The sequence below is a fragment of the Carcharodon carcharias genome, chromosome 7, assembly GCF_017639515.1.
Source record: "Carcharodon carcharias isolate sCarCar2 chromosome 7, sCarCar2.pri, whole genome shotgun sequence".
In the NCBI taxonomy this organism is placed as follows: domain Eukaryota; kingdom Metazoa; phylum Chordata; class Chondrichthyes; order Lamniformes; family Lamnidae; genus Carcharodon; species Carcharodon carcharias.
The window spans coordinates 19,257,773-19,282,740 of NC_054473.1; the positions used below are offsets into that span (position 1 = coordinate 19,257,773).

General features: G+C 44.6%; 1 protein-coding gene across 1 annotated transcript in view; it reads left to right on the forward strand.

The window, feature by feature from the left end:
* Positions 1–24,968, forward strand: part of LOC121279837 (guanine nucleotide-binding protein G(t) subunit alpha) — a 60,107-nt gene that overhangs the window by 27,758 nt on the left and 7,381 nt on the right. Inside the window, exons 2-7 of the mRNA XM_041191268.1 lie at positions 7,945–7,987; positions 11,671–11,812; positions 15,139–15,296; positions 16,910–17,038; positions 19,342–19,471; positions 20,260–20,413. Coding sequence (XP_041047202.1) covers positions 7,945–7,987; positions 11,671–11,812; positions 15,139–15,296; positions 16,910–17,038; positions 19,342–19,471; positions 20,260–20,413 — 756 coding nt within the window. The remainder of the gene's footprint in view (positions 1–7,944; positions 7,988–11,670; positions 11,813–15,138; positions 15,297–16,909; positions 17,039–19,341; positions 19,472–20,259; positions 20,414–24,968) is intronic.

The following is a 24,968-nucleotide window of genomic DNA, read 5'->3' on the forward strand; positions in this document are numbered from 1 at the left end:
TGATTCACAAATGGATTCACTAGTTGGATTTTTAAAAAACGATAATCTGGCAATGGTAGTGTGTTGGCTGTGGCTCAATGGGTAGCACCCTTGCCTCTGAGTCGCGAGGTTGTTGGTTTAAGTCCCATTCCAGAGACTTGAGCACAAGAATCTAGGCTGACACTCCAGTGCAGGACTGAGGGAGTGCTGCACTGTTGGTGGTGCACTATTTCGGATGAGAAATTAAACCAGGACCTGCCTGCTCTCTTAGGAGAACATGAACAATGCCATGCTACTATTGCTAACGAAGAGCAGGGGAGCTCTCCCTGGTGTTCAAGTCAATATTTATTGCACAAGCAACATCACAGAAACAGATTATCTGGTCATCATCACACTGCTACTTGTGGGAGCTTTGTGTGTGCAAACTGGCTGCTGGCTTTCCTACATTACAACTGTGACCACATTTCAAAGATATTTCATTGGCTGTAAAGCACTCTGGGACATCCTGAGGTTGTGAAAGATGCTATATAAATGCGGTTTTTTCTATTGCCATTTTCCAGTGCTGGAACAATTGAATACAGTTTCAACCCGGAAGAAATTTGAACTCAAAGCCTTTGACATAACCACTGGGCTGTCATACTATAATGTAATATCTCGCCATCTTGTGCTCTCCCTAATTTAGAATACCACAGTGATGACAATTTGTACCTAAATGTGGACAGCTTTGTGCTGTGATTCCCACACCCACTCAGGGCTTTATCAGAATTCATCTTGTTGTCAAATTCCGACGGCCACCACAGAGAAACTCTTGCTGGACGCAAGACAGCGTTTAATCAGCTGACCCACCTTGTCCAAGCGTTTACCCCCATTCCTTCCCTGAGAGTGGGCGGGCAGGCAGACCATGCATCTGTCAGTGCCACATGAAGCAGGCCATGAGGAAGTCCTCAACCAGCAACGCAAGCTTCCCCACCCTCTCAGTTTCATTATCCCCCTAGGGGGAAGCATGTTGCAATATCAATTTACCTTCACAAAGGATGCAGCCTCAGTTAGTCACTCAATGGGCAGGATTTAAGGTAGTTGACAGGGGTCCCACCAGCTGGAGAGCTGGCACGAGCCCCGTGTTCTCTCCTTTCAGGAAGGCCTGATGCAAAGCTGGGCATTGGCAGGTTTTCTCCAGGAACAAAGGACCCTGGGGACAGAAGTCCTGTCCACCTGAAGGCTGCCGGCCAATCAAAGCCGGCAGCTATTCATTGCTCGGTAGTGCCACCAGCTTGGGTGGTGGCTGCTGCTGGTAATTCACTCACCCAAAGTCCAAGATCATTGAGTGATCCAAGCCACAGGGGAGTGATGGTGGGAGGGGGATGGGGGAGTTGCAGTGGGGGGGGGAGGGGGAGGAGTATTGGCAGCAAGGGCAGGGGGGGGCTGGTTCGCAGCGGGCTGTCCGCTCCCCAATACCGGGTGTCTTTGAACGAGGGAACCACACCCCCTCCACCTTCCTCTGCACAAACCCCCCCGACCGACCCCCCCGATCCCCCACCACCATGACAGAAACCCAAAGCCCACAAGCAACCCTGAAAGGGTTTGCTTTTCAGGCTGCATGCTTGGCGAGTCCCCCACCTGCCATTTGTTTACTACCAGCATTGGCAGTATGTGGCCCTTAAGTGGGCATTAATTGCCACTTAAGGGCCTCAGTTGGCAGCCGGGCGGGAAGGTCGCCCATGAGCCTTCCTGCAGTGGATTTAATCGGCGCAGAGGAGGGAAAGAGGCGGAGACCCACACATGACCCTCTCACCCAATTAAATGCCCTCCTGCCACCAAACCCACCAAAGGGCAGAGTATTAAAATCCATCCAATCTGAGGGAAACTCTGCCACAGCATTCATCGGATTACTTGCAAGTGCACATCAGCATGAAAATAAGTTGCGCTAATATGCCGCTTATCTCCAAAGTCCTTAACTAATGGCACAAGGACTGAAGTTCACCCCCGCTATAAACAACAAAATGGCTGAATTCCTGCAGACATATTGAATCACTGGAAGGGTCCAGCAGCAGTAGATCAAAATAAATTCACTAAGGTGTCACTTGTATCACTTGTTCAGAAAATTCCTATCTTTTCATCCATCCTGGGAAGGCTGCCTGCAGTCAGGATATCAGATTTGTTTCAGGGCAGCTCCCCTCAGCACTAGAGTGAAAGCAACCTCCGGCTGCGTCCCAACATCACCAGGCATCAGCTCTGATATGGTGCAGATGAAAAAATAAACACTAGACCTAAGCTTTATACCGGGGAGCACTGAGCGACATTCACAGAGATGGCTTTTAATGATCCTCCCTGGAGCATTCCTTGAAATCCCAGCCTATATGGCAATCCCTCGGAAACCACAAACAGAGGGTAGAATTTCATTCCGCCAGTCTGTGCTGTATCAAAACCCAAGTCTTACCCAGCACTCCTAAATGTACTTCTAACTGTCTTAGTGCCGTCTTGAGGGCAAGCAGATTCCGTCTGCAGGAAACCCCAATCCTATTTTTCCAACATTTGACACACACGATGGTCATGTGCACGCAGCCTATACCAGAACCAAAAATAGCCAACGACAGCAAAACAGTTACAGTGCAGAGACTTTCCCTTTCATTTTTTTTATTCCCTGCTAGTAATTTGGCCCCAGACCCTTGTTTTAAAGTGACAGCACAGGAGTGAGGTTCCAAATTAGAATAACTGGCATTGAGTAAATCCTCTTCTAGCGCTGCCCTGTCATTTGTACGATCACTGTATACCAGGAGAGGCAGTGTCGCTTGAGCTGGCTGAAAAATGTCATTGGCTGCCAGATGGATGAGATGATTGAATTTTGACTCAGTTACAGTGACAGTGAAGTTAATTCTAACCTACTGAACCCTCTGAAGGAACAACACTTCAGGCTGCCCTGGATTTATGCCAGCTATCTCTCCTCCCAGGCTTCAACTTGGCCAAAGGCAGCCTTGAGGTGGACAAGAAGGACAGAGGATGTGCCCGTCTCGTGATTTTCCCTGGTCTCATCAGGGTGCCCTAAGAACAGGAGCTCACTGTGTCTTGAGTTAAGAGCTGGTGCTTGGCACAGAAGATGGCACTCTGCCACCCTCCACCAGCAATTTTCAATGTCCCTCCAATTAAAAGGGACGGGAAGCTGCATTTTGCTGAGACAATAGCCAAACTGCCACAGATTCGAGGCGGTAATTTCCTCGCAGCAAGTCCCAGATCATGGCCACGATTCCAAGGGCCGGAGGAGGGCAAGTAAGAAACAGAACCACAAGCAGATGGAAATTCACGGTGTGCCCTCCCCTGCACTTTCTAGGCTGGAGGAACAGAACAACTCATGATGCCACTTGAGCAGGCTATGCTGCTCACTGTATGAAACTCAAACTTTGGAAGAGACACATTCAAATGTTCAGCAGCAGACACTATTCATAATTACCGTGCCTCGCAGCATCGGTTACCGGAGCAACAAGAATACTTCAAAATGAGTCAGAATAAAATTAATGGAGTCAGACGTTTGTCAATTTTTAATGTTCTGCTCCCTCTCAGCAAAGAAAACAGCATCTTGCTGATCATCTATTTTTCAACAATTTATATCTTCCCTCAGGTCTCCTCACATTAGGGAGGTCCACTATCAACAGAGTGACCCCAGTGAGTGACCAGCTCAGGCCGTTTTAGACTAAAAAAATAATTTACTTTTGGCTTCATCTCCCCAACTCAAATTTTAGCCTGATTTTAATTATAATGTTCATGAGTCATTGGTTTAATTTTAAGTGAAAACAGAAAATGCTGGGGGTAAACAGCAGGACAATCGGCATCGGCAAAGAGAAAAGGTCGGGTGTGGCTTTGAGTGGGTGCACCCTTCATCAAATATTATTCCAACTTCCTTTGATTCTTTATTTCTTTTAGTTTTAATTTCAAATCTCTTGACACAAAATACAATTTGGCCAATGATTCAGCCAACTCAGCCTGCAAAGCTGAATTCAGTCAGGATGGTGGAAGGAACACTTCAATTGCCCTCAGTTAGCCCTGGGCTGAGGAAGGGAATTTTTTTTATTATTCATTGATGAGATGTGGGCGTCGTTGGCTAGGCCAGCACTTATTGCCCATCCCTAATTGCCCTTGGGAAGTCAACCACATTGGAGTCACATGTAGGCCAGGCCATGTAAGGACAGCAGGTTTCCTTCCCTAAAGGACATCAGTGAATCAGATGGATTTTTACACCAATTGTTTAGTTGTCATCATTAGACTTTTAATTCCTTTTTTTTAATTGAATTCAAATTTCACTATCTGCTGTGATTTGAACCTGGGTCCCCAGAGCATCACCCCAGGTCTCTTGATTCCTAGTCCAGCAACAATTCCACTATGCCACTGTCTCTCCAAAACATATATGGGTTTTGTCTCCTAACTGTTAGTCAGTGGATGTGAAGTAGCTACAGGATGTGGCTAGGGTTGCCAACTGTGACTTAATGCATTCCTGGAGGTTTCATCACATGGCTTGTCCCCAAGCTGCTGCCATTAGTCAGGCAACACTTCCATTCTTGTGAGGCACTGCCTTCTTATGCCAAATCGGAAAGCAAAAAGATTCATACCCAGTTGGATGATGCTTGACTGTCAGCCAAACAGACTCCTCCTCCACCCGCCTCCCACCCTGCCATTTTCAATATTTTTACATCTGATAAAGGGAAATATCCAAAGAAAATGAGCAAAAAAACTATCTCCCAATGATTTTTATCCGGGGTTGCACACAGTAGTGTCCTGGAAGTTGATCTTCAATTCCTGGAGACTCCAGACCACTCCAGCAAGGTTGGCAACCCTAGACGTGGCTTGGGGTGAGCTTCGTCAGAGTCAAAGGCCTTGCCAACACTTAATGCCACAGCTCATATGAATAATAGCCATTTGGACAAAAGTATCAGAGGATGACTGACTGTTACGTTAAATTTCATGAGGGAGCCATCACTCTTAGGAAAGAGGTGAGCCAAGGAAGAAATGATCACCTTTAGGAAATAAAGGGCCTCATCACCCTCAGAAAGAATGGGAGCCATCAATATTGTAAAAGGATGGAAACTAACACCTTCAGGAGAGGAGGGAAAAGAACTGGGGAGAAAATTGGAGATGTCACAGAGAGAAAAATTGAAAAAAAATCCAGTAGTCTGGAGTATTTTTCCCTCCATTGCCAGTCCAAGGAAACAATGGAAAATTTCACCTGTGTCCTTGGTGAAGCTGAGAACCCAATCTTCATAAACTGATCTATGATTTCATTAGAATCACTGCAAAGGGGGAATGTCCAGTTTGGAAATTCATGATCCATGTGACATCTTACGGTAGCACAATTAAGACTGATAAATCTGGATGTAGGCTGTCTCAGACATCCTACAAAATCCACAATAATAGCAAATACTGCGGATGCTGGAAATCTGAAATAGAAACAGAAAATGCTGGAAACAGTCAGCAGATCTGGCAGCGTCTGCGGAGAGAGAAACAGAGTTAGCGTTTTGAGTCCAGTATGAATCTTCTTCGGAACACATTATATCCTATTATACCTTACAAACCCAAACTGGGGTTATGCGGTGCTAAACCATTGCCCCAAATAGAAGTAATCACTGAATTGTGCTCACCTTAATTACATTTATCTGTAACAAAAGCAGAATTACCCGGAAAAACTCAGCAGGTCTGGCAGCATCGGCGGAGAAGAAAAGAGTTGACGTTCCAAGTCCTCATGATCCTTCCACAGAACTGAGCGAATATAAGGAGAGGGGTGAAACATAAGCTGGTTTAAGGTGGCGGGGAGTGGGGGGTTGGGTTGGGGGAGAGAAGTTGGGGGGGTGGGGGGTGGTGTGGTTGTAGGGACAAGCAAGCAGTGATAGGACCAGATAATCAAAAGATGTCACAGACAAAAGAACACAGAGCTGTTGAAGGTAGTGATATTATCTAAATGAATGTGCTAATTAAGAATGGATGGTAGGGCACTCAAGGTACAGCTCTAGTGGGGGTGGGGTGGAAAGACTAGCGGGGCATAAAAGTTTTAAAAAGACATTTATCTGTGTTTTGAGTCCCAGACCAGGAATTTGAGCCCATAATATAAGGGCTGCTGCATTATTGGAGGTACCATCCTATGAACGAGCCCTTAACCCAAGGCCTTGTTTGTCTGTTCTGGTGATTCAGGCACATGAGCTACTTGAGGACCAGTCGGGAGTTCTACTAGTGTCTGGTACAACAGTCTTCCCTTCAACCAATAGCACTGAAAACAGATTAACTAATCTTTCCTCATATTACTACCACTTGTGGGATCTTCCTCAGTATAAAATGGTTGCTGCATCACAATAGGTACTCCATTTCAAATTAACGCATTGTATATGGAGCACTTTGAGATGTTTCTAAGAATATGAAAGTCTTTCCAACCCAACATTTAATTCAATGTGATGCTGCTCTGCCACTTAGTGGATGAATTCAGCGACAATACTGACCCTGAGTTTGCAACTTTTATCACTACTGGAAACCTGTCACTTGAGCATCCAAATATACTTTGTGATTCTGCTTTTGGAACTATCGGGCCTGGTTTTGCTGTCTCAGGACTTCATGAGTCAGAACTCTATAATAAAAAGTTGTGACCAGACCAGTTTCTCTCAACAGGCAGCTTCAGATACCCCAAGAAGCTCAACTGTAACTTAGTAAAATGCCCAATGTAGTCAAGTGGGCTGGACCTCCTGCCATATCATAGTCAGGACAGTGAACCAGACATTTTGTGCCAGTGAGATGATGTGGTGTTCTATTGAATGGGCACCTTGCACCACCAGGGGAAGGGGGCTGCCCGCCCTGAGCTGGAATAGCCGACATAAGGGTAGCCATTGCCCTCCAATAAGTAATTCTTTGTGTAAAGTGCTTAACACTTCTCAACAAAATAAGGCACCGCATAAATGTAAATTATTTATTATTATAGCATCTAACAGAGGAAGACAACGAGAGACTGGACTGGAGAAAATCAAAGACTTTCTATATTAAAAAAAACTTCTTTCTAATGGTTTGTGTTTTGATATATAAATTGTTATATTACATGAACATGGGGGAGTTTGGAAGAAATGTATGACAGAAAATATATTTTTGAAGAGATAATTTGCCACAATATTGGTGGTTGTGTCTGATGGTTTTTCCAAGGGAAGTGAAAGGTGGATGTCTCAAATCAGCAGACAACACTCTGAAAGTAGTATCTACCTGCAAGGTTACTATCACTTTCCTCACTGATGCCACAGTATTTCCCTTCGTTGGGCATGTTTTCCAGTAGAGAGGGCAGGCAGGCAACAGGGCAACTGGACCCAACCTCTTTGCCAACAATGTCCTATGATTGGTGGCCAGGACGGGTACAAGAGTGGCAGGGATTTGGTGGCGGGATGGCTTTTCTTCTTGAAGTTCTGATTTGAGCCTAATTGTCCAGCTGCCAAGTCAATAACCCAACCACTCAGCACACATGCAGCAACTAGAGAGCTGACAAAGGCTGAGAACGATACAAAACTGATGCACTGTTGAGGTGGTGTCACTAGATGTCATTGTCACTTTTAGTACATGTGCCATTCTGTTTCTATAAAGCATATTGAAGCCACCTAGGGGCAGAATTGCATCAATTATCGCCCGTCTTTTGTCATTGCTTGGTAGAAATTGGTTGATCAATAACATGATAAACCCCTGAAGGGGAGAAACATGCAGGGATAGGGGGAAAGGGCCAGGGAGTGAGACTAGCTGAATTATTCTTGCAGAGATGGTACAGACTCAACAGGCTGAATGGATTCTTTTGTACTGATTTTAACTCGTTTACGTTTAATCTGCTGCTTTTGGTTCCTCTGCCACTGAAAGGCTTCTACTCCATCCAATGCTCACATATTTTTAAATACTTCTATTCCCCCTATAACCTGTGTTATTATAATGGAAAGAGCTCTAATCTCTCCCTAATTACATCTCTTCCAGGTGCTGGAGAATCTGGCAAGAGCACCATTGTCAAGCAGATGAAGTAAGTTATTCTCTATTTCTTTTGGAAGAATTTTATTGTTAAATAATGGTAATGGGCAAAGGTCACATTGGCAGGGCAGTGCCCTGTGTTCAGTTGCCAGTTAGAACATAAATGCTGGCATCACTGTGAGGCAGACTGGAAGAGATCGGGCACTTTGAATTTGCTATTCAGGTCTTGCCAGTTCCAATGTGCATTTTGCGCTGAATGTTGCAGTTCTTTATCTTTATGGGTTTTCTCTCTCTTTTTGTGCGGAGAATATTTGATTTGGGGTCGGGACCATTTCTCGTTCCAGACTCCCACCCTCATTGCATCAGCGACTGACTCCCGACGCAACCTTTGAACCGCTGGTCAATCATTCAGTGGCCTGGGTGAATGCTTGCCGTCCGGTTATGGATGGTGGGTGGGTTCCTATAGGAGGCCCTCCAGGCCTGAGAGATTGGCAGCCTCACCAGCCAAGGAGGGGCTGCCAATGTAGGTGAGAGAGAGAGGGAGAGAGAGGAAAATAAAGGCAGCCTCTGAAGATTTTTTTAATGCTGATGAAATTTATACTGGCCACAGCTAGCAGACTGCTAATTTGGGGGTGGTGGTGGTGGTTTGGTGGGGGGGGGGGGGTGCTGTGTGTGTGTGCCCTAAAAAGGCCCTTTAAGGGGCTTAATTGGCTACAGGATGCTTGAGGGTGGGTAGCTGACACCCTCCTCCAGCTGAAAAATAATTCACTTTTAAAAGCAATCCACTTCTAAAAGGGCCCGTGGCCAAATGAGCATGCAGCTCTCCAGGATCCACGCTCCAGTCCATCCTACCTATAAAGGTCCCACCTCCAACACATATCCAAAATTCTGCCCTCTATCTCAGTGAGGCATGAGAATCAGTGGAGCTTCATTAGAAATAATTTGTATTATTTTTTATTCATTCATGGGACGTGGGTATCACTGGCTCTGCCAGCGTTTCTTGCCCATCCCTAATTGCCCTTGTTCAGGGGGCAGTTAAGGGTCAACCACATTTCTGTGGGTCCGGAGTCACACGTAGGCCGGAGCAGGTAAGGACAGCAGATTTCATTCTCTAAAGGACGTTAGTGAACCAAATGGGTTTTTACGAAAATCAGCAATAGTTTTGCAGTCATCAGCAGACTCATAATTCCAGATTTTTTTTTTTAATTGAATCCAATATCTGCCATGGTGGGATTCAAACCCAGGTCCCCAGAGCACTACCCTAGGTCTCTGAGTACTAGTCCAGTGACAATACCACTATACCATCACCTCCCCTTACTACTCTAATCAATTCATTGAATTAACCTTTACAAAGTAACAACAAACCAAACAACCAGAATCAAAGATACTAGGTTTTCTCATTAAACCAACACAGTGATGAACATAAAATAATCTATCTTCCATGTTTCAGAAATAGAGAGTATAATGCTCTGAACAAAACTAAAAAATATTAATGCTTTTCGGGAAGAACAAGATTGGATTCAAAATTAAGTATAAAAATTGAATAAAGTGATCCAATTGGGTTGGAGGTTTGTTTTTATATTAAAGTTAGCATTACTTACTAAAACAAAATAACAGAGAGCCCCCTAACATTTCAGCCACCAGGTTTATTGTTATTAAATGAATCTTTTCATCTTGCACTCATCAGAACAGTCGCAAGAATACCAACATCAGGGCAAGCAATAACTTTATACTGTATGAGAAGAGAGTACTGATTGGTTGGCAAGTGGACTCTGATTAGTAGATGCATTGCCATGGAGAATGCACCAGTTCAAGGGGGCTGACAGGGGGCTGAAATTTCAAACAGGCAGCTTGACTCTGATTGGTCAAGGCATTGCCCTGAGGAATGAACCAGCGAACGGCTATCACTTATTTTGTTTAGCTGAAACAGGTGCAATGTGTGTACATGTTCTTTCTGTCTGCCAAGAACAGGGACCTGTATATTAACGTATGTAGCTCCCAGTACACACAAATGTGCCACACTGTAATGAAATTGGTTGTCAGCATAATTTTTAGCACACTGAAGATTATTTAGCAAATATTGTCCAATTGAGGAATCACATCTAATGTTGGACACTGTGCTTTGAGTTTTGCAAGCACAGGCTAGTTGGGTACAGTTTGTACCTTGCCCATTGCCGACAGTGGAAGGGACATGCTGTTAGTCGCCATTGACTGTGCATTCACCATATCAACGTCTCTACCAATCAAAAGTCCACTTGTCAACCAATCTACACTCTCTTTTCATACAGTATAAAGTTGTTACTTCCCCTGAGATTGGTATTCTTGCGAATGTCCTGATGAGTGCAAGCCAAAAAGCTTCCACAAAATGTCTTTTTTCAGCAATATTCAAGTTCTGTACTACCAACTGACTATTTGTTATTAAACGGTTCCTGTTTTTAAACCAGGTGTAAATTAAGACTTTTTCAATATTTTGGGTCTCCCTTTTTACTTGAAGGTTTGTATGTTCCTCTCAAGGGGGTCTTGTGGGGCAGAGTGCAGTGTCCCTGCCTATAAACCAAAAGCTCTGGGTTTGAATCCTACCCCAGGACTTGATGGCTAAGGAAGGTGTGTACATAATCAAAGAGGTTGATATCAACCTGCAGATCCTTCCAACACATGCCAATGGCAGGCAGTGAGAGCAGGAGAGATTTCTGGTCAGCCACATGACAGAGATAAAGTTGGAGCCTCTACCATCACAACCCATAGCTCCAGGCAACTTGGACTTCCTGGGTGACCTGTAATATTTCACCATCACATTTCTCCCATAGTTACTTCTCCCTTAAGTTAACCCTTTTCTTCTGCTCTTTTTTGTGTTCTCTTGGATGCATTTTGGTGCATATGAATCAACTGCCCCCCCACCCACCATTAACATCGAAACAGCATTGGAGGAGGCCATTTGGCCCAATAGGCTTGTACTATATTACAAAATGAAGAAATGTAGACAATTTGATTTATCAGGCTACTGTCATTTAACAAGTGGCCAATAGCATGAAAAAATATTGCTGTATTACAACACAAAAACACAGCTTCCATCCGAGCAGAAATTCCTCACCAGTAAAATTGCCGGTAAACAAGGGTCCTCCAGTAAGAGAGATGATGACACAGAGATAACGTTACTGGTTGAGCAATCTAGAAGCCTGGACTAAAGCTCTGGAGTCATGAGTTCAAATCCAACCATAGCATCTGGAGCATTAATAGTGATCATGAAACTATTGGATTGTTGTAAAAACCCACTGGTTCACTAATCACCTTCAAGGGGAGGAAATCTGTCGTCCTTACTTGGTTTGGCCTATGTGCAACTCCACGCCCACAGCAATGTAGGCGGCTCATAACAGCTCTCTGAAGTAGCCTAAGCAAGCGATTCAGCTGTAAGCAGCTCACCACCACCTGCTCAAGGTGCTATAAGGATGTGCTCGCATCTCACAGATGAATTTTAAAAATGCATTACTAATTACCCTACCCCAGCAAGATAAGTCATGCATCTCTGCACAAACACAGCCTTTGGTTCATAAACAGGAGTATTTAATAGGAATAAACGTTGGTATAGATAATTTGAATGAGTGCAGCTTTCATTTGAACTAGCTGAGTCCTAACTGTGCCACAGTCAGACATACTAAACATAAAGGACTTCCTAATGTGGTTCCATGCAAAAGAGAAAAGAATTTTGAAATCCTCGTGTGTTCTGTTGCTTGACAGAATTATTCACCAAGATGGCTACTCCCGTGAGGAGTGCCTTGAGTTCATCAGCATCATCTACAGTAACACCTTGCAGTCCATGATGGCTATTGTCAAGGCAATGACCACACTGAACATCGGATTTGGAGACAGTGCCAGACAGGTCAGTGAACCCAGTGCACAGATTATAGATCACACATGGTACAATGAACACCACAATCACACTTAGAATAGAATCAGAGCATGGCTACAGCACAGAAGGAGCCCACTCAACCCATTGTGACTGTGCTGGTTCTCTGCAAGACCCATCCCACTAGTCCCTCTCACTCTCGCCTTTTCCCCACAGCCCTGTGAATATTTTCTTTTCAGATATTTATCCAATTCCCTTTGGAAAGTCATAATGAATCGGTCTCCACTACGCTAGGCCATGTATTCTGGATCTGAAACATTTACTTCCCTCATGTGGCCTTTGGGTCTTTTACTGCTTACTTTGAGTTGGTGTCCTCTGGTTCTCAACTCTTCCGACAGGTGGCACAATGAACACAATACCACATGTAATACAGTGAACTCTGTAGTCATATGTGTACCAGTAATGCCACAGTCCCCTGTGCAGTACGATTTACTCTTGTGAACCCACAGCTAACAGTTTGCACTTTAAAATGTCCAATGTCTGTTGGAGGTTTTGTGGAGCATTGGGTCGCATCCCTCCCTCTGGGCCAGAAGCTCTAGATTCAAGTCCCACTCCACGGCTTGGTGGCACAGAAGGTGTGTGTGTGCACGTTGTGGCCAAGCAGGTTGATTGTCAATCTGTAATTCCTTCAGATACACCTATGGCAGGCAGTAGATGTGGGACAGTTTCTTAGTCAGCCAGAACCGTGTAGTATCTGCATTGCAACAGCATCCCCATGTTAAGACTCCATGTACAAGCTCTTGCCATGTGCTATGTGGCAAGCATCCCTCACACTTTGTGGGACTGCTGGAGAGAGAGAATTATCATGGTGATGACTAAAGGATGCCAGGGTTTGGCTATTTGAAAGCATGTTTTTCCTTGTGGGAGAGGCTAGAGCTAGGGGCACAGTTTAAAAATAAGGCTTGAGGTGGGACTGAGGAGAAATCTTCTCTCTCTGGGAGTCTGTAGAACTCTATTCCCCAGGGAGCGGCGGAGGCAGGGTCATTGAATATTTATAAGACAGAGGGAGACAGATTCTTGACTAACAAGGGAGTCAAAGGTTATTGGGGGTAAATGGGAACGTGGGGCTGAATTTCTCTCTCATCAGGCGGGCATGCGTCCAACCCGAGTGAAAGTAACTTTGTGCGTGATGGTCTCGGGCTGGCAGCCCAATGTCATCGCGCACTCTGGTGATATTTCACTTGGCAGGCGTGTGCGAGAGGTGGCAGTGCGCCCGCCGACAATTAAGTGGCCTATTAAGGTTAAGCAGCCTATTAAGGCCCTTCATCAATTAATCAATTCGAATTTTTCACTGCCCATCCAACCGTTTGGCAGGCAGGTGGGCAAAAAGGCCAAGCAGCCTTCGCATTTTTTGGCACAGCCTCATCCACGGGTGGGATGAGGTTTCGACCAGTGATTTTTTTTTTTAAAAAAAAGCTTTTAAAACTCATAGTTAATACGTCCCTGCTCATGCGACAGAGTCACTTGAGGGGGCATGTTTTCATTATTTTGATATCTTTTTGTTTTTACAGTTCAAACCCTTCAGCTCCCTGCGGCAGCTCTGTGCCTCAGGGACCTTTCATTGCGCATGCCCATCTGTGAACTTCAGCGCTGGCGCTCCTCATGCCCCCTCGCCCTGGCAGCGCTGAACCCTGCAGCGTGTGTTTCACGCTGGCCGGTCGTTAACTGGCCAGTCAGTGTGAAATCCATGTCGGGGCCCGATTGCGGGGGCGGTGCTCGGCTTCATGACCATCCCTAGGCCAGCCCAACGAGGGCAAAATCCTGCCCGTGGAATTGAGGCCACAGTCAGGCCAGCCATGAGATTATTGATGGGCCAAATGGCCTACTCCTGCTCCTAACTCGCCTGTTCATATTTCTGGTCATTTTGGAAGCCAGTTTGCATGAACCTCGTGACTGAATCCACACTGCTCCTGGGATTGTCATGGGTCCTGATCATTGGGTGGATATAGAAAAGGCAAAACAAAACAACAAGCACCTAGAGAGTGTATAAAGAAGTCACAGGGCCAGAGAGGGTCAAAGTCTTGCAGCTCAGCCATTGGACACTGCACTCAACAATATTTATTTCTATAAAATAGTTAATCTGATAAATATAGATCATTAGTCATAGAGTACTGTGTAACCAGATCTCAGTTTCTCCAATTCTCATCAAACTAGACTCCAAAGGAAAGAGGCCTTGACACAATTGTGAAAATAAACACTAAGGTAAAAGCAAAATACTGCGGATGCTGGAAATCTGAAACAAAAACAAAAATAGCTGGAAAAACTCAGCAGGTCTGACAGCATCTGCAGAGAGGAACACAGTTAACGTTTCGAGTCCATATGACTCTTCTGATGAACGTTAACTATGTTCCTCTCCGCGGATGCTGTCAGACCTGCTGAGTTTTTCCAGCTATTTTTGTTTTTGTTGTGAAAATAAACATTTGCGGGAGACACTGACATCATGTACTTTGCTGTGCAGAGATGATGGTCTTGAAACCTGCTGCTTATTGTGTCTGTGTTGGCCCTTTGAAAGGTCATTCTTGAGTGAGTAATAGTTCAACCTCCAATCAGAAATTCAAATGGAGGAAAGAGAATCAACATGCCAGTGACTGTCAGTCAATTTGGTATTAAACAGTCCGTGGGTCATTGAAGAACCATTTATAAATTTTCAATTCCGGTGCCTACTCTGGGCTCCCTTCATCCAGATCAGACATGTATTTGTTGCTTAAATTGGCCATATGATTTAACTTCTTTATATCAGCTTTTTACTGCAACCACTTTCAAAAGGAGTGGAATTTAAAATATTGTGCATATGTACAGTTGTAGGCCAGGTTGTGGGAGGGTTCTTCAATGACCATGCTCCCATGGACTGTTTAATAGCAACTTGACAGACAGTCACTGGCCTGCTGATTCTTTCCTCCATTTGCATTTCTGATAGGAGGTTGAACTGCTACACACTCAAGGATGATCATTCGAAGGGCCAACAAGGACACGATAACCTAAACGGCCTTTCAGTGCTCTACCATTCAATGATTTACAGCTTGCAGGTGGGAGTAATTTGGATGGGGAGGGTCAGGGAGGATGGGGTGGTGGTGTCTCCCTGTCAAGCAATACCTGACCTCAACTTAGCTCTTCGTCACAACAGCATGTCTGAGATAGGGAACTCACTGCACAGGGAGTGCTAGCATTGAGCCACTTTTTAATGATGCGGCAAGTTCAAGCGCAGTGGCTTCATGCTCCTCCATCCTGTTCCGTGGTCATAAACAGAGCTTGTGGGGGGAAAACATGCAACAAACCCTTTGACACTCACTTTCGTGCAGGATGATTCTCGCAAACTGATGCATCTAGCTGACACTATCGAAGAAGGGTCTTTGCCAAAGGAGATGCACGAAATTATCAGCCGTCTCTGGAAGGACTCTGGCATCCAGGCCTGCTACGATCGAGCCTCGGAGTACCAACTGAACGATTCTGCTGGCTAGTAGGTGGCTCCTTCTTTACTTTATTAGCTCTGCAGCCAATCTGAACAGTGGGCACGGAAAGAAGCAGCGATTTAAGAAACAAGGCCAGGCTCTTGACTCAAAACCACCGAAAGGGAAGCAGATAAACCCAGTTGTTAATTGCGGTGGCCAAAAGGGCTGCCATGTTTGCCAACAGACGAACACCAGCGGCTCTCCCAAAGTTGGCTGCTTTGCGAATGTTTCGAGATTTTTTTTTGCCTTGTTAGGTATTGTCCTGCCAATAGATGGCGCAGCTGTACTTTATAAAACTCTTGCAGCACAACTGCACCATCTACTAGCGATAAACTGCTACTACAAGAGCAACAAATAGATTTTTCTTCATTCATTCAAGGATGTGAGAGCCTCACTGACAATGTTGTCTGTGCCTAATTGCCCTTGAGAGGACAGTAGTGCTTTCTTGCAGTCTATGTGGCGTAGGTACACCCCATCATAGTAGTTTGTTACAACTGAGTGGTTTTACTGGGCCACTTCAGAGGACAGCTAAGAGTCAACCACATCGCTGTGGGTCTGGATCGGCGGGGGATGGTTGACAGATTTCCTTCCCCGAAGGACATTAGTGAACCAGATGGGTTTTTACATCAATCCGGTCGTTTCGTGATCGTTAATAACAAGACTAGCTTTTTATTCCAGATTTATTGATTCAGTGCACTTAAATGCACCCGGCTGCTATTGTAGGATTTGAACTCATGCACCCAGAGCGTCAGTCATGGGTTCAAGATTATTAGTCCAATAACATTCCCGCTATGCCACTGTTCCCCTGGATCAGGTTAGATTAACTGCAATTTTAAAACACATTCCAAGGCACTTTGCTATAGGAGGAGGGAGAGCAAGAATTGGGCATTGAGCTGGGACTGGAAGAGTGGGGCTTAATGGATAAAGGCACGGTTGAGGGGTGAGTTTGAAGATGGGATTAGAGGTAAAGAAATAAGTTGTGTTTATACAGCACTGTTCATGTCCTCAAGACATCCCAAATTGTTTTTAAATGACTGTGACTGTGTTTTGCAGTAAACCCGGCAAATCAGATTGCACACAGCAAGGTGCCACTATCAGCAAACAAAGCAAATGACCGATTAATTTGTTTGGACGTTATTAGTTTTGTGGAATGTTAGCCAGAACACTGAGGAGACTGTCTGATCTTTGAAAGTGCCAAAGAGTATTTAACCTTCAACCGAACAAACAGCCAGCCATTGGTTGAGCATATTGTCCCAAGGGCATCATATCTTCAGTACTGAGGTGAAGTGTTAGCCGAGGTTACACACACATCCTCAGTCTTGCGTTCACAGTCTCTGGCACACAGGGGCACGAGTGCCACCCACTGAGCCAAGCGAACACTTGGGTAGTGAGACCGAGAGATTTAGGAATGAAACCAAACAAAAAAAGTGATGGACTCCAGACCAATTCCATTAAAGTAAAAGAAGAATCAAAAGGATCCCTCATTCTGCCTTCCCTTTGGATCCCACAGCCCATATTCCCTCATCTCCCTTTGTCCTATTTTCTCTGAATACTGGTTGGCAATTAATCTGACCTCTGGTTGCTGATTCTTGGTTTTTTGCTTTTCGTTTGACTGCTACAGCTATCTCAATGACTTGGATCGAATTGTACAGCCAGGCTATCTCCCCACTGAGCAGGATGTCCTGCGTTCAAGAGTGAAAACCACTGGCATCATTGAGACTCAGTTCGGACTTAAAGATCTCAACTTTAGGTACGGAGAATGGGGATTAAGTAGGTTAACATTTCCCGGTCTGCACACCTATCCTTCTCATCAAGTTATCCTACCCGTAGCTACTGTCTCAGAACTAAGGGACACAGTTTAGAATTAAGGGGTCTCCCATTTAAGACAGTGATGAGGAGAATTATTTTCTCTCAGAGGGTCATGAGTCTGCAGAACCCCTTTCTCCAGAGGGCAGCAGAGGCAGGGTCATCGAATATTTTTAAGGCAGAGGTAGATAGATTCTTGACTAATGAGGGAATCAAAGGGTATTGGGGTAGGCAGGCTAGTGACATTAAGGTCACAGATCAGATCAGCCATAATCTTACTGAATGTTGGAGCAGGCTTGAGGGGCTGAATGGCCTACTCCTGCTCCTAATTTGTTTGTGCAAATGTACGTGTGTAATAACAGCTCTGCTGATTGGACAAAACAACTAAACCAGGACCACGATGTTTGTTCCCGGTGTTGTCGGAAAGGCAAATGCTCAAAAAATGATATCTTCACTCTCCTCAATCCTTTTGTAAAACGGTGGCAGCTAATGCAGTGCACCCAGTAAATGTAGAACAGGTAGATTCTCACGGGGCACTGAGTCACATGCGGTGCAGCTTCTATCCTTTGAGCGTAGAGAGAAATGCTACCGGGTTAAAGTTTTACCGAGTTACAGTACTCACAGGTAGACAGCTCACAGAGGATTGCTTTGCCTGAAAGAACACCACCACCACCACCACCAAGGAAGACAGGAGCAGAAAAAACGGCGATGTTCACAAGCTTGATGTTGACAAACCTGCAGAATAGGCGTGAAACTGACAAATGAATTTAAGTACAAGTAAGGGTGAGATGTCATATTTTAGGGCAATAAGATGGCCATGAACTGTTTGGAAAATAACTTCTGCACTAAGAGAGTAGTGAGAAGGTGGAACTTGCTACCACACAGAGTAGTTGAGGCAAGTAGAATAGATACATTTAAGGGGAAATTAGATAGGTACACAAGGGAGAAAAGAATAGAGGATATGTTGATGGGGTGAGATGAAGTAGGGTGGGAGGAGGCTTGTGTGGAGCTTACAGACCAGGTAAACTGTTTTTGCGCTGTAAATTCTATAGAATATTAGGCCCTAACTTTCGAGCTCCAGGGTGTTGTATTTGGGGGCGGGGTGGGGGGAAGAGGGGAATCCTGCCTCGGAAGCTTTTGGGTAAGGTTTGAATAGCAATTGCCCAGAAGGGCAAACTTCCCTTGGGTTATTGCCCTGCACTGGGAACCATCCAAAACGCGATTTAAATTGCAAACTTCAGATTGTTTCGACTGTGTTACAACAATAGTTACCCAGAAAAGGTTAGAAGAATTAAAGCCACTTTGGGTTTCTGAGTAACTATTGTGCAGACCCGCACTGGTCCATCACGGGACTCCCCCCACACCCCCAACTACCCTCCCCCAAGGGACACCAAGACCCCTCCCCCCCATGGAAATCCCCCCATCCGCAATTACTCTCGCACCCCCCAGGGGACAACCCTACCTACAGGACAATCCTACCTACGGGACTCCCCCCACATCTAAAGGACTACACCCCTCCGACAGGAACTCCCCAACTCATGGGACTCCCCCCGCCCCCCAACCACTGGGAGTCCTCTCCCCCTCCCCGAAGCCAGGCCCGACTCCAACCTCCCACCACCCACCGCCAGGCCCAACTGCCAACCTCCCCCCTACCCTTGACTCTCACCCCCACCCCCGCACCCCTAGACCTAACCCAACCCAACACACCCCCAAGCCACCACCTGACCCAACAACCCCCCCAAGCCTACACATTTAACTTCTCCCTGGCTTGCCAGGCAGCTCTTAACTCACCTGGTTTATGGCAGGTACTGCCGTCAAAAAGGGGGCATGGCTTATTTACCTGTGACTCTGCAGCCCTCAAAGCTAGGCCCAGGGGACACACTGCACTACCCGGATCTCGCCCAGCCTGATTCGGAAGGTTGGGCAAGAGCGGATGGGCTGGATTTCAAACCAACTCAATTGATACTCCATTGGAAGTTACAGCCCGTTGTATAACATTTAACCTAAAGCTTAATCGATATTTGTTACCTGTACGTTTGCACTATTAAAAGTTTATTATCCTCTTTGTCCCTTTAATAACTGGAAAGCAGTTACATAAAACTTCTTTATTAATTACCCAGAGGCGTCACGTTCCAAGCAAAATCTTCATTATTTTGTGTACTTCAAGATCTGGGGTGTAATGGAATTTTCCTCACTTCAAGCACTTATGTTCACTTAGCCTTCATTTTCTTTCTATCCCTTCCACAGAATGTTTGATGTGGGCGGTCAGCGTTCCGAACGCAAGAAATGGATCCACTGCTTCGAAGGTGTCACCTGTATCATCTTCATTGCGGCGCTTAGCGCCTATGACATGGTGCTGGTGGAGGACGATGAAGTGGTAAGTGGACACAGACCCTGAATGTGGCCCTTACCTCTCATGAGCTACTGAGCGGGTGGGTGGAGGGAGATGAATTTTCTCCTGCTCCGACCCCAGGCACCACTGTAATCACCACGGCAACACATCCGTCTGCTAAAACCTCACAATGATCTACACTGACCTTTGCGTACATCTTCTACAAGTTGGGATTCTCATGGATAGCCAGCAGTGACTCACCAAAGTTATACTATGAGCTCACCAGTTGCAAGAAATAGCCATTGGACCCATGAAGCACCAGCCAGCCAAGAGAGAAAGGATGAAAATCAAATGAGGAGTTATTGTTGTGGGAGCAGGAGGAGGAGTAGGAGTTATTGGAGGAGGAGGAGTAGGAGTTATTGGAGGAGGAGGAGTAGGAGTTATTGGAGGAGGAGGAGAAATGATCATTGGGGGTACATAGGAGCTTAAGAGTCCTAAAACTAAGCACAGGCTAGGAATATGTATCACTAGGAAGAAGAGTAGGCCATTCAGCCCCTCGGATCTGCTCTGCTATTCAATTAGATAATGGCCAATCTGTACCTCAATTGCTTAACAGTGTGTGAGCCATATCCATTGATACCCTACCTAACAAAGTTCTATCAATCTCAGTCTTAAATTTTCCAGTTTTTTTTGGGGGGAGCAGTTTTAGATTTCCACTGCTCTTTGTGTGAATGCACGCTTCCTGATTTCATAGCTCTAGCTCTAATTTCAATATTATTCAGGATCATCTTGGTTTCTTTTCTAATTTATCGATTCCTCTTGGTGAATTACAGAACCGTATGCACGAGAGTCTGCATCTCTTCAACAGTATCTGTAATCATCGTTACTTCATCGCAACCTCCATCGTCCTCTTCCTCAACAAGAAGGATGTGTTCCAGGAAAAGATCAAGAAGACCCATTTGAGCATCTGTTTCCCAGACTATGATGGTCAGTCCCAATTTAACTGCCTTCTATGTGTTTCATCACATTTTTCACAGAGTTCCCATTAAGTAAAGCATAACGGGAAAATACAGGCTCATTAGCAAACATACACACACAGCAGATCATTGTCAGCGTACAAACTCCATCTTTCAAACATACAAATTCCAGTCTTCATTTAACTGGTTGCTTAATTGTATTGACACAGCACATAATGTCAAGAGAGTCTCTCTAAACTTTTGAACTTGACAAGTATTATTGCATCAACCTGTCCAGAAAGCAGATAAGCAATTGTACACAGTTTAAAAAAAATCCTAGCTGTCGCATGTTTCAAGTCTACAGACAACTATTACCTTAAGTGTTAAGTGTCAACTGTGGCTCAGTTGGTAGCACCTTTGGCTGAGTGAGAAGTTTCAAGCGGGTTCAAGTCCCACTCCAGAGACTTGAGCACAAAATTGAGGCTGACGCTCTAGTGCTATCTTGTGGGAGCACCGCACTGTTGGAGGTGCTGTTTTATGAATGAAATGTTGAAACGTGCCCATTCACCCTAGCAGGTGAATGTAAAGGATCCCATGGCTTTATTTGGAAGATGAGCAGTCGAGTTCACCCCAGCATCTCTGGTCAATATTCACCCCTCAACCAACATCACAAAGACAGATTACCTGGTCATCGTCACATTGTTGTTTGTGAGAGCTTGCTGTGCACAAATATGCTGCTACATTTCCTACATTATAGGTGATGACACTTACAAAGGATTTAATTGGTTGTAAAGCATTTTGGGGTGTCCTGAGGCCACAAAAGATACGATATAAATGCAAGTTCTTTCTTTTATCAGTTTAATGGTTCAACACATTTTTGTGTCAATGCTTCCTATTAGGAAGTCTCACGCTCACATTTATACTAGAAACTACCTATGTAACCATGATGTGACTTTCTCATTCATAATGCTGCTCCTATATGTTCCAGTTCCCCAGTCCTGTACTACAGAGGAGCTTCAATGCCCCCACCAAGTTTCTGTAAGCTTGGCTATTTGATCATACACAATATCAAACTCATACAAAGATAAGAACAGTGTGCTCGACTTTAAAATGGGGACTGCATTAGACTAGCATGTGCCAGACCTATTTACAGCATAATACAAATCTCTATTTCCTTCAGATAATAATTACCTTCACATCTAAAAATAAGGGCATGTCTCTATTCATTTTTTTGAGCAGTTAGCAGAAGTCAGTCTGCACTTCTCTCCCTCGCTCCCCCATCACCCACAACCCAAACCCCTCACACGCATACATGTTTCCATTCCAAACCCTCACCTGAAGTTACTACAATCAGCTGGACACTGGACATTCAAATTAGAACCTATTCACAGTGCAGAAGCAAGACATTTGGTCAAACAGCTCCATGCCAGTGTTTATGCTCCACACAAGACTCTTCCTACCCTTTTTCATCTAACCCCATCAACAGATCCTTCTATTCCTGTCTCTATTGTGTGCCTATCTAACTTTCCCTTGAATACATCTATGCTATTTGCCTGAACAACTCCATGTTGTAGCATGTTCTACATTCTCACCACTCCATTGGTGAAGAGGTTTCTCCTGAAGTCCCCATTGGGTTTTATAGTGACTATCATATTTATGACCCTTAGTTCTGGTCTTGCCTGCAATTGGGAACATCCTCTCTATGTCTACCCTATCAAACCCCTTCTTAATTTTGAAGACTTCTAACTGGTCACTCCTCAGATTTCTCTTTCCTAGAGAAAAGAGCAACAGACTGTTCACTCTTTCTTCAGTTCCGGTATCATTCTAGCAAATCTTTTTTGCACCTTCCCCAATGGCCCCCTGTATCCTTTATACAACTATAAAGACCAGAACTGTTCACAGTGCTCCAAGTGTAATCTAACCGAATTTAGTTTGGGAATCATTGCAACATTCTCAACACGTGACTGGCTCCCAATCAGCTGCTGCCTTCACTCTGTCAACCGGAACAATGTACTTACCCACCCATCCTAGTTTAAGTCTTGCCAAGATCAGAACAAACAAGATAGCAGCAGGTCAGCGAAGCCAAGATTTATCTCATTCTGTGAGTACACAGCAGCACATTGAGTTCTCCATCGTTATTTAACTGGAACTCTTAACTTTTTCAGAACCAAAATAGTTACAAAGAAACCTAGTTATATTACACAACTTTTTTTTACTGATTTTCTCTCCCCTTCTGCACATTTCATTCAGTACATTTTTTTCCATCAAAATTTTGTGCTAATAATATCACTGGGTTCATTGTCCACGTCAGTTGCTAAGTGCATCGGTGCAATTGAGTTGAATTCACATGTATATGCACACAGCATGCACATGCACACGCACGTATCCTTGCACCTACACAGATGATGATCATTAAAAGGTCCATGTTTACTTACAGGATTGTTAACATGCCTCCTCCTGTCATGCTTAGTGACTTCCCTGAACATATTTTGTTTAAAGGGCCATGCTATTTGATGAAACTGAAACTGCACAGAAGAGGAAGGTAGAAACAGGAATAGGCCTTTCAGCCCCTCTAGCCTTTTCCTCTACTCGCTAAGAGGCTGATCTGTATCTCAATTCCATCTACCTTCCTATTCCTTCAATTTTACGGCCTATCAGTAGAAATATTCAACACGTTGGTCAGCATCTGTGGAGAGAACTTGAGTTAACGTTTCAGATCGATGACCTTTCATCAGAACAGAGGAATAACCTATTAATCAAAGTTTCCAATCAGCATAGTCTCAACACATGAATATACAAATCAGGAGCAGGAGTAGATCATTCGGCCCCTCAAGCCTGCTCCACCATTCAATAAGATCATGGCTGATCTGATTGTGGCCTCAACTCCACATTCCTGCCTACCCCCGATAACCTTTGACTCCCTTGTTAGTCAAGAATCTATCCTGCCTTAAAATATTCAATGACCCTGCCTCCACCACTCTCTGAACAGCTTTTGGGGGAGGCAGTTCCCAATTTCCACTACCCTTTGTGTGAGACAGTGCATTCTGACATCAACCACATTCCCACTAGTAATATCTCGATACCTGTAGTATCCCGCAGAAACTGGGAAGGTGCTTTGTCCATGACCAATAATGTGTGCACAGCCGTGCAAAAACATTTAAAGGGACCGTACACTAAAAGAAACTGGCTGCACACAATAATTAAGTTTTAAGACAAATATTGAACATCACCCCGAAACACTGAGCTCTCATTTTAAGGTTATGCTCCCTTATCCTGGACACCCACCGCACCCCCCCCCCACTCCCCCTCCCACCCCAAGCCTCTATCTAACCTTATTGACTGGTTCAATCATCTTAAATACCTTAATGCTGAATAATCATGTTTCAAACACCATGAAGTAGGCTTCCAGTGTGGGGTACATTAACAGCAAGTCTTTATTAACAACTCGTAGCTATGTACATATTTACAGTAGAAGATACAGACAAGGAACTGACCCCATTCTAAGTATTAACCCAACTCTGTCCATCTCCAGGTTCACCCTGGCTCTGGGTCAGGTGTTTATTTTACAAATCTGTGTGAGCAGTACTGTACTCAGTCCCACATTAACCCTTTATGCACCAGACCCTACCACAACAAATGCATCAACCCTTAATCTTCTATACTCAAGAGAATACAAGCATATTCTATGCAACCTGTCCTCACAACTTAATCTTTGTAGCCCTGGTATCATTCTGGTGAATCTGCGCTGCACCCTCTCCAAGGCCAGTTCATCCTCCCGCTTTTGTGTCCCAGCACCCTTGAGATAAGGGCCAGCATTCCAATAGCATTTTAATTATCTTTTGTACTTGAAGAGATTAACGCACTCTAACCAATAGATTTATTGATTGTAGAATCATATAATTTGATATTTGTGCCTGTCAGATATACTAATTAAGTGTCATTTGTTACATTAAAACTTTAAAGATCACCAAACAAAATTGAAGGTAGGAATCCAACAATCCAACACCAATATTCTTTTGTCATTGTTCCTCGCTGCTTGAATCTATATTTCTGCCTCTCGAGTTCTCACTTTCTTCCTCTGTAGTTCTCTCTCACTTTGCCTCCACATTTGTCTGGCCACTTCTCACCCTGCCTCTTGCCATATATCTCTCCCTATCTTTCTATATTATCTTTTGCCACTTCAATCACCACAGCTTTATTCACTTCTGGGAACGAGGGAGAGGGGAAGAGGAACACTCTGTATGCTGAAGGTGACGATTAAAACTTCCCCTAAAGCACAAATACAAAACAGACACATTCAGCCTCTTCCCCAACACAAGAGCTGATCAGCAACTAATGTGTCCAAATATTTGTTTCAATAATACGAGATACAATGAAACACATACTGCTGCTGAAAATAATCCCTGATCATTTGCTGAATATAAACTACAGGCTATCCAAGCCAGCCAGAATTACAAACCCAAAGCATTTCTTGGGCAGGAATCAGTTTTTACAAATTCTAATTTATTTTGTTTTCTTTTCTTTTCTTACTCATGCCCCATGCCCACCTCCTGAAGGTGTTCATTTGCTGCGGCACAGCGTGCGTG